Source organism: Corvus brachyrhynchos, unplaced genomic scaffold (genome assembly GCF_000691975.1).
Source record: "Corvus brachyrhynchos isolate BGI_N302 unplaced genomic scaffold, ASM69197v1 scaffold4, whole genome shotgun sequence".
Lineage (NCBI taxonomy): Eukaryota > Metazoa > Chordata > Aves > Passeriformes > Corvidae > Corvus > Corvus brachyrhynchos.
In genome coordinates, this window is record NW_008237878.1 from 7892880 (window position 1) to 7903694 (window position 10815).

The 10815-nt window shown below is 44.4% G+C and overlaps 1 protein-coding gene across 1 annotated transcript in view; it reads right to left on the reverse strand.

Moving 5' to 3' along the window:
- The window catches only part of GRIP2 (glutamate receptor interacting protein 2), a 266026-nt gene extending 255217 nt beyond the window's left edge, over positions 1 to 10809 (reverse strand). The window contains exon 1 of the mRNA XM_017732544.1: positions 10708 to 10809. Coding sequence (XP_017588033.1) covers positions 10708 to 10762 — 55 coding nt within the window. The 5' untranslated portion in view covers positions 10763 to 10809. The remainder of the gene's footprint in view (positions 1 to 10707) is intronic.
- Between the last annotated feature and the right edge of the window lie 6 nt (positions 10810 to 10815).

Genomic DNA, 10815 nt, shown 5'->3' on the forward strand with positions numbered 1-10815 from the left:
AGAAACACTGTAGATGGGGAAGAGTTTGCAGTGGGGTACAGTGCCCAGAGGTGAGTTTGAAAAGCTGTCACAACTTTAGGGGTGCCTTCCTGGCTTTCACTTACTTGGTGTTGAATTTCAACAGGTCAAATGCTGGACTACCCCACTGTACAGGGCCACAGCTAATAAAAATATTACATTATCTTCCTATACTGAGAGGCTATGAAAAGCCTCTAGAGCCAATCCACCCTAGAGTTAGTCATATTTAAAAAAACCTGCACATGGTCATATACACGGGGAATTCCTCAGCTGTTTTGAAACTGCAGAGCCTGCCATTATCACCTGCTCCTCCAATGCAAGGGCTGCTTTGTCAGTGGTTTCCCTTTACACAGTACTGAACGGCCTCCCCCTTCTCCATGGGGGTTTTGCCAGCATGCCCATCACACCTGAGCATGAGGGATCTGCCTGCAGAGCTATTCAGTGCTGTTCTCCCTGCACACTGCTGAGCAGCACATCCAGCCTACAGCCAGCTGTGCAGGAGCTGGATTTCTATAAGAAGCTCACAGCTGCAGAGAGAGATAACAGTGAAACAAGCCCCCTCACTACACATTCCTCCAGTCCCTTGCCCCTCACTCCCACCTCTGTGCTCTCCACCACTGCATTGAAACCAAGCACCACCACTGCAGCCTGTAATTAAAAACCATTATGTGAATTTGTACAAAAGAGAAGCACCGAAAAACGGCACCCCAAGGACTTAAAGCTCACTAAGTATGTCAGTGGCAAGACAATGAAGGATAGTCAGGAATCTGCACCCCCTTGCCCTGTCCAGAAGCCCCTGGAGACAAGCAGCTGCTCCAAGCAACAGTTGGGGAAGCAGATGGGTGGCAGAGGACAGCGCTCCCTGGCCAAAAGCCACGCTCTCCCTCTTAATTACTCAGAGACAGAAACTGGATGGCATTCACTGCAGTATTGCCTGTCACTGAATCTCTCCAGGCAGTACACGACCCTTGGCAAGGGGCAGCCCAAAGAGCAGGGGAGTGCCAGCTGCCAGAGCAGCACAGGGCTCACCACAGAGCAAGCCTGGCTCTGGGAGCTGGAGGCACACGGTGCTGCACAGCTCATCCCCAGGCAGGGACACCCTACAGCCAGCAAGTTTCACCTTGCAGCAAGCCCTAGAGAAACCAGCACCCCAGCCTGGTTTGCACACATTTTGCTTTCTGATCTCCCACCCACTTACTAACAAGTCCCTGTATAAGCACAGTGACAGTGAAGGAATTAAATTAAAGTAGGACAGGATACGCCAAAAAGCCAATTACAATGGATATTCCAAGAAAACAACTCAGGAGCCATCCCTAGACAGGGCCAAACAGCCTTGGCAGGTGATGGGTGGAGAAAAAGCAGAATAAATACAATTAAAGAAGCAAGACAGTTCAGCTTTGTGTTACACGTGAAATGGAGTCTCCAGAGGCTGAGGAAGCAGACTGACTAGGGCAAATTTTGAAATTCCTCAAAGGCAGGTTGCCTAGATGTGCAGCCAGACCCAGGCTGACAGAAATGCTGCTAACAGCACCCAATTTGCTAGAGGATTATCACTTGGTGTAATGGATGGAAACTAGATTATATAGCTGGTAAACTCACAGCACAGTTCATTACTGTAGAGGGAAATTTTTATCCACTTAAACAGAACTTCTTGTTCTGCCCAGCTCTATGCTGCAATAGATTTGCAACCCTGTTCCAGAAAGGCATTTTCTACCTCATTTTTTCCCAAATATTTGGCACAATTGCCATAATTATGAATATGAAGATACTAAGCAGAGAAAGACAGCCATGAAGTTACACTTGATAACTGCACTTCCATATTCATTTTGATCTGAGCATCAAAACCTTTTAAAGTGTAGTCATTATCTGTGTTCCGCGGACATGAAGACTGTGGCAGAGGCTTTCAGACTGGTTTTCTGAGTGTCACAGAACCCCTCAGTCCCACTAATCTCAAATGACAGAGAAAATTCCCCAACACTCCAAGAAACTAAATGATAACATTATTTTGCTGCAAGCCATACGCTCAGTCAGGAACACAGGCACAGGACCAAAAGGCCTGTGGCTCAATCCCCAATACCAACCAACTCATTAGTAAGTGCCAGCCACTCTGGAATTGCTGCAGTTACCACTGGGCTACAGCCTGATCTGTTGGAGAACATGGCAGCTGTTTCATGCAGCCAGGTGCTACTGCACAAAGTGTTTGGATAGGATGCAAAGGACACAAAGTCTGTGAAAGACTCTGGAGTAGCAAGGCATGGCCAGTGAGTTGGAGCATGCTCACAGTGTCAGTACCTCATCTAAATGCCTGCCATAGGATTTGCAGCATGCCTGAGTTTTGCTTTTGTTTGAAACAACTTGGTGGCAGCACACCAGGCTCAGCTCCCTGTAGGGACAGATCCCAAGCATTCTACCTGCAGCTACCTTCCAGCTGAGAAGGAACCTCCATGACTTGCAGGGGAGAACCAGAGATAGAAGAAGGTTGAAAAGATGATGCTCCCAAGAGGAAGAAGACTGAGACAGCACCGCCCCACCTCACACAGATCTACCTGCCCTCTAACCCCAAAAGGGAGCTTTGTGATGGTGTTTTTAAAGACATGACTACAGGTACAGTAATGAGATTGACTGCCTCCTATTCCAAGATGAAAGAAAACAAAAGAACATTTAATCTAGAAACAAAATATTCATTCCCAACAGTGCCCTCTGTTCAGGATTAACACATAGCCCTGAGACAAGCTTCTATGAATACTAACACATCTTCCAGCTCTTCACTAAATTCATCCCACTCTGACAGCCCCAGGGAACTTCCCCTGACTTCCAGTAATCAAAAGCTATGGATTTGGGCAAGATAGCTTTAATGAGGGAGCCCCCACTCCTGGAAATATCATTATTTCCTGAACACACATAGAAAAACTGAACATGCACCAGAAAAGCACATTGGTACCAAGTAAGAAGAGAGCAACTTAGCATCACTAATTTCTGCAAAACTGTCACACTGCCTGACAGTTTGCCTTATTATCTTATTTTTCTCCCTGTTTCTTTGCATCTCATTTGTCGCTAAATCTTCAAGGCCTCTGCTGCAAGGGGATGCAAATGCAGACAAGTCCTCCACCCCCACCACTGAGTCTATACTCTGCTTCTGTGGTGACTGCTCTCATCAAACTGGGACCAAAGATAAGACTGGAACCCTCTGTGCACTGACTCTGTATGTTAAACTCAACTTTGCCTTGAGAACAGAGGAGCTATTTGATTTTTTTTTTTTTTTTATAAATTGAAGACAGAAATAAATTCAGTGGCTAATCTCAGCTCCATCCCATGGGACCCAAGTGAGATCTCTCCGGCTTGATGTAAGTAGCAGCTCCCCTTGTGGGATGTATGAAGCAATACTCAAATGTGAGCCAGGACCTTTATTTCTTTGTACAGATGAATGAAGTGTCACCAGGATGACTAACAGTATCACATGTACAAGAAAAGGCAACAACACCTATAATCCAAATAAATACCCTGAAAAGCCTCTGACTCTGGCACAAAGCAGCAGCCAAGGTTAATATAATTGCTAAAACAAAAGCTCTGTAGTGCTTTGTTTACAGTGGAAATTAAGTTGTTTAGCAAAAAAGGGTGTTACTTCATAGACAACTTGAAGAATGTAGTATTGAATTTATTTTGTGGCCTCAGCAAGAGGTTTCTACTCATCAAGACATAGCAGCTTAGCTGGCAGGGTCACTGACACCTCTGCTTAACACAGATAAGACATGGATCTAACCCCATCCTAATGCACTGCATTTCCTTGAGCTCAAATACCACAACAACCCTCTTCTCCTTAAATGCAGTGTGGTCTTGATGCCAAATACCTGAAGCTGCCAGAGGAAAATGTTTGAATTAATTTCCCAGTGGAAAGCTGCTCTCCCAATGCTATCAATGAAATCAGCAAATTTTGCTAGAGCCAGAAAATAGTTTTGGCTGAAAAGTGAAAGCCAGTAATTACTAGATGCCAAGTTCATCTAACATTAATGAGGGGGAGAGTCAGTAACAGGGAAATCATCATAATTGCTAAAACAAATAAATTTTACAATCTTATTTGAATTCCTTTATTTTCCAAAGACAGAGAGAGGGGAGGAAAATTGGAGAAAATAAAAAGGTAATTCATTCTTTTGACAAAACAAGAGGACTGAATAAAAATTCTACTTGAATTTTAAATGGAAAGCTTCATTACATTTTTCTCTCAATGGACAGAGCACATGGCAAGACCAAGTATAACTGGACAAAATGCAGACCCTTCCAAGGGGGAATGTTCCATTCTACTGTATGGTTCACCCAGGTCAAGCACTGCAGAAAAGATGCATTCATTTCTAACAGAGACTATCAGCATGGGATTGATTTTCTCGATCAAATGCTGCCCATGTTCCAATCCCAGTTACACCAGAGTCAGTGCACAGTAGCTATACTCTTTTCAGGAACACAAACAGATGTTTAGATGGTATAACTGCTTTTGGCCCAAGACATTAATGCAGGAGCAGCTCCCATGCATGTGGGATCATCACCAACATTCACTGGAACAGGAGACATGTGGCCTCTCTGGGAAAAGAGACCATCATGGGAAAAAAGTTTTCACCTTTCTCTAGACATTACACAAGCCTTCCAGGTATAGATCACTGCTCTGAATTTCAAGGATTAGGTCTGGCTTTTAAAAGAAATGGCTCCATTTATGTGACGCAGAGCTCCAGAAATGCCTAATTCACTGTCTTGGGGCTTGTCTACAACGAGGTAATTTCAATAGAGCTCTACCCCTATAATTATTCTACTATATTTATACCTCTAAATCCACTCCATTTTCAAAATAAGTATTTTTATTCCATTATAATGAAGTCTAATAATTAACAGAACAATCAAAAATGTGACACTTGTAGGAAGGCCTACACAGTCTTAACCACAGCAAGGGAGCCCGGCATAGAGCTCCTGCCCTGGTGGGCAGCCTTCCTTTGCCTACCACTAAGCAGCTCTGCCACTTGTGTCTACTTGGAAGAGACAAACAGAAATGAAAAAAAGACACAGCAAATCATTCACCTCAAACTGGCCACACACTTCGGTTTAACCTGAGCAATCTTTCTCTCAGTGCAACCCAGAGCACCAGAAGATCTCTGGGTGAGCAGCTGCAATCACAGTTCAAGACTGCAACGGTTTCAAAGACCACATCCATTTCTTGGGAATTGCCCACGTGTTTTTCCACTACACTTGGCATGATCCCATAGCAACACCAACAGGTTTGGAGAACATCAAGCATGGCCTGATTCCAGACAGATCTGGCAATTCTTCTCACTCTGAAATTTTCCTGGCTACCACAATTCATGGTTTCCATCAAGGTCTTCAGCATCCTGAAAGGTTCCCTCCCCCACAGTTTCCAACCTTGGCAGCCCTAAAGGAAAAGCATGCCAAACCACTGCAGCTGATGCTTTTGTCAGCACTGAGCATCATTGCTCAATATTGATAGTAAAACTTCTTCACAAGAAGCCCCACAGAGTATTGCATAAACAAGAGAGCAGAAGCCACAACGTCCATACAGTTTCATAAAACCAAAGTTTGCAGATATGGGATCACATTCAGATTGTAAAATCTGGCAGATCACTTCAAAAAGGAAAATAATTATCAATCTCTGCCTTTAATCAAGTTTCAATGAGGCTTTGGAGTCATTCCATAAAACCTGTGTGGTTTCATCCCCAAGTTGTGCAGGACTTCTCAATCCGAGTTTAATTTTCTGACTGAAATATAGGATCAAAAGCAGCAGCCCAAACTCAGAGCAGTGTGACAGCCAGCAAGAAGGGGAGCAGTGAGCACAGTGCTCGGGTGCAGTTATTACTCACTCAATGGGTACCAAATCCACATCAACATATTAATGAGCAAAAAAAGACCCCATCAAAGTCTAGCAGGATTTGCTCCAGCTGTTCCATCAGTTTGATAAGTGAGAATTATCCCTTAAGAATTACCACCACAGCCTTCATGCAATCCTAATTCCCCACCACACTTCATTGGAGGGTCAGAACCTCTATTTTTGCATTTTTTAAAAGCAGTGGCCTATATAATGAGTATAACCAACAAACAGCAGCCCATAAATTCCTGAGCTCTGTGTGAGCAAGTCCCCATCTCTGACAAAGCTTGGATGCACTGTAAAGCAAAAGTATCACATGCAGAAATACATTAATACCCCACATGCAGTGGACAGATGTAACAGCCCTTGAGCTGTAACATTTCAACTGCACACTACTTAAGTGACAGCTACACAGCCGAATTTCTTTACAGAAAACTCAGTGCCAGTATAATAGATCATGTCATTGTAGGTTTGGACAAAGGGACTCTGTAAGGCAATGTATTACAACTGAACAGGCTCAACCTGGCACTGAAAGATGGTCTTAAGATGAGGTGATTTAAAAAAAAAAAAAAAAAAAAAAGCCTTTCTGAATGACTAAATTATTTCTGATGTGGCAAGTACATGAAAAAACACTGTATTTTAAGCAACAGAACAGTTCAACTGATTTAAAGCTATGCACAGCATACCATTTGCAAGATCAAAATGTTTATGGGAAAGTGAACAAAAGACAATTCACATTATTTTTAACAGCTATTCTATTTTAGTTATTCTACATATCACGTGCATATCACAAACAACATGGAACTCAATGGAAGATCTAATTTTCTGCTAATCATGCAAACCCAGCAAATTTCCATCTTAGTGGGGTGTTTCTCCCTGATGCATGTGAATAAGTAAAGAAGAATCCCATTTCTAGTCATGGTTTCATGAGCAAAACATCCCAGTACATTGTTCTGAGGACTGAATAAAAACCTGACGTCCATAGCCCAGTTGTTATAAACCTCCTTAAAACAGACTGTTGAGATATTTTTACCTTCCTATTATAAAAATTTAAATAGCTCTGCCAAAACCGTGAAGATCCACCCCCCTGCTAAATTTTCCCCAGGGTCCCACTCCTGCCAAACTACCTGCAGCAAGACAGGGCAGCCAAGAAAGGGAGATCTTGCAATGGGTTTTTACTTAGTTACCCTCATGCTACAAATCAACCTGCACCATGACAGATTTTCCTTTCCATGCACCACAGGACACCTCTGCCCACAGCTGCACAGCAGCAAAATGCCCCTATATGCTCCTACAGCTGTTTCCAAGGTAACCAGCGTGGAGCTGTATACAAGGGAAGGAAGCAAATAGCAGCAACAAAATCCTGCTTTATTGTCACTTTTTGAAGCAGGTCTGAGTTGTCCCTTTCCCCTTCCCCTGCTTTCCAGCTGCCCCATGATTCAAGCAAGGGCTGGATAACTCACTTCATATTTTATAATCACATTACCTCAGTCTTTCATAAGGTTTGGTTTTGGTTTTTATTTTTATAAGGCATCATATTGGAGATTTAAAGGTGAGAGTCAAATTTTCTGCTTTTACTCAAGAAAAACCAGCTGGGGGAGGAAGGGGAATTGTGTCAACAACCTAAATTTACACTCAAACTCTGTATTGCCTCCCCCTAGAAGCAGAAAAACATCTCAGGTTAAGCAAAGGGTGTCTGCCCACAACTGTGACCCATCTTACACAAGTCCTATGCATCTAGATAACAGTCAGTTTCACCAGTTTGGAGAAAAGTATCTCCACTTCTCAGTCTGCAGATACAGTTTATCCTTTCTAGAGACACAGTTTCCACATCCACTCAGATGTGCCAAAAACACAGAGACTTTCCCACCTGCCCACATACATTCTTGCTCCCAAAGCAGAAATTAGCCTTTGCTTCTTCTGCTACTGAAAACCTTGGAGCAGCAAGAATACAGCTCAAATCCTTCAGTCCTCACATAAAGGACAGCAGCATAAGGGGGGGCATTGGGATGGGAAAGGGTCTGGCATGGCCAACTAGTTCTCATCACTTCCTCAAGAGAGGATGAGTTATCAGGGAGATAAATCAGCAGAAGATCTGGCCACACAGCTCTGCACACACAGTGAGGGACAGAAAGCAAAATCATATGCTTTAACCTCTGCTTCCAGGTCTGAGACAACCCCACAGTAACGCAAGGAGAAGCTGACCAACCCCATTATTTTGGAATAACAGGTCTGTTGTCACAGGCTGGAGGGAGCATTTCTCACCAAATATTTCCAAGTCATTGACATCGGTTTTTTTATTCCTTGTAGGAAACAGAGCAAGGAGTAGGACATCCCATGTACAAGTCTTTGTGGTGGAGAAAACCAACACATTATATAATAAAGCATTTCTGCACACTGGCCAGAAGTCATTCCCATCTTCCAGGAGATGGAAATTTTAAGGCAAAACATGCATGAAGACACTTGCTGTGGGTGGTATTTTGAAATGGCAATCATATTTCGGCACAGTTCGTGTATATCTTGCAGTTCCCTAAGTGACTTACCATGGCTGACCTTTTCTACCAACTGTGATTAATGAGGCTTCCAATCCAGTTCTGAATGGCTGCAAATAGCAAGAGATACTCATCACATTAATATTCAGTAACCAAAATATACCACTCTTCTAATTTAAATTGTGCTAGCTCAAGTACTGTGGTCTTCAGAGGAAGTGAACAAATTGATGGGCCAAAGCACACATGCTGGGGGGAAAAGCTCCCCAGCTTGGGTATAAAAAAAACCCCCAAACCTATCACATCCATGTAGGCATGGAGATGCCAACAAGGCAGATACAACTTGCTCTGAATAAAGAAAACCAGAAGTCAATATTTCTTCATATACTGGTTGGAGGTTGTTTACAAAATCAAAATCTGAACAGTACAGAGATTTCTTGCAGTATTGTTATGGAACGGTGTGTGTTGAAAGGAACCTTAAAGATCATCTAGTTCCAATTCTCCTGCCACAGACAGAGACACGTCATGATGCAAAACCTCTACCATACCTGTTAACACTGCAGTGCTACAAAAACATTACCAAATATTTCCTCTGCTGCCCCTGCAGATTTATATGCTATAACACAGCCATCAAACCGATTGCCTTGGGGAAAGGGGAAAGAAGTTCCCTACAAGCTCAGCTAATCTTCCTCTACACAGCATATCAGCTCAAGCCTGGAAGATTTATCCCTCCAGATAAACCATTCTGTGATTAAATGGCACCTTCCTAAGACTGACTACTCTTTGAAACACCCATGGAAATAAATGCAATGTACTCAAAGAGATGCACACCAGCCACAGACTCACTGCAGTGCTGGGACTGAAGTCAGAGGGAAGGGAGATGAGGAGGAAAGGCATTACATAGAGCCAGAGACAAGAACCAGTACATACACGTATGAAGTCACAGAGAAAGTAACCCAGCAAACACTAACCCAGTACAGCTGTACATTAAGAGGTCCCTGCTGTGAATGTTTATAAGGCTCCCAAAGCCACCCCGACCCAATGGTGCAAGAGCATCCGTGCCAGCTGCAGCAAGGCTGCGTTACAAAGCACTGCACCATAACAGGGCTGAATCCATGCCAACAGGTCTCGGTGCGTTGAGCAGGGGATTGATTCACTCTTCTACAGGACCAGATTTTTAACAGGTCTATCTCAGGTGGATGGAGGCTCCAAGGGGAAGCCATAGTCCTAGAGCAAGCCGGCAGCAGAAATAGATGGTGTTCTCCCAAAGCAGTGGGAGCCAGGAAGCAGCATCAGAAAGGCACAGCAGCTCAATGACTCTGTCCTAACACCTTGCAGGGGATCTAAGAGCACATTTTCTCTCTGTGCTTATTAACCAGCAGGTTCAGAGAATTCCATGATTCTTGCATTACTCACATGAAATGTTGCAATAGTGCCACTTCATATATTTGTTAAGTCTGTTTACCAGTGAACAGTCTGGAGAGGTAGTCTGGGAAGGGGTCCAAAGGAAAAACCTGCCATTAGCTACTTTGCAACAAAGAAGCAGGGGCTCCTAAACAACCTGCTTGTTTCTGCCCATCCCGGATCAGCTCCTGCACCTGAGTCCCATGACAGCACAGGAGAAACGCACTTCATTTCAGAGACATAAACTTTCCCCACCACTCTCATGCCTGTTCATCTACAAACGCAGGAGCCGAAGTGCAACGTTTAAACCTCCCTTATGCTGTGCCACCTTGTGGATGTCTTCTCACGACTTTTATGAGCCGCAGGTCCAGCATTTATTTAACATCACACTCTTGAGCATGTAAACAAAATAATTCACAGTCACTGTGAGCAACAGTAAGCGGCACAATAGGAATCGGATTACCGTGACACGTCCTCTGTGCAATTTGCAAACCCTTTACTCCCCAGGCGGAGTTGGCACTGGGGAAAATTACTAGCTGAAAACAGCATCACCAGTAGCTTTAGAAAGTTGGGGCTCAGATACTGCAAGCCCCTCCAAATATCCAAAAAGGACCGCGCAGCCACCTCTCGCTCAGGTTTGCCCCCACCACTTGAAGAAGAAAAACAAAACCAAAAAAAAAAAACAAAACACAAAAGCAGAAACCAAGCAAGCCCGGGGATAGAAAGGAAGATTTGCTGCGGCAAAGTTTACCGGCACGAAGAACATCCCCCCTCCAGTCCCTTCATCCGCGGAGCTCCATGCCAGTAGAGGATCGTTCCCCTCCCAGAGAGATACACACCACCAGCACCTCCCTCCCCGCAAAAGAATAACGGAAAAGGGGCGGCAGAGGGTAATTCCGAGCACCTCCAGCTCTCCTTTCCCCCCGCCGCGCTCACCGTCCTCTTGCATCCGCTGCAGGCACAGGGCGAGGCTCTTCCTCCAGCCCGGCATCGCGGCAGGAGCAGCGCTGCCGCCCCCCGGGGCAGCGGCGCGGCTGGAGGGGC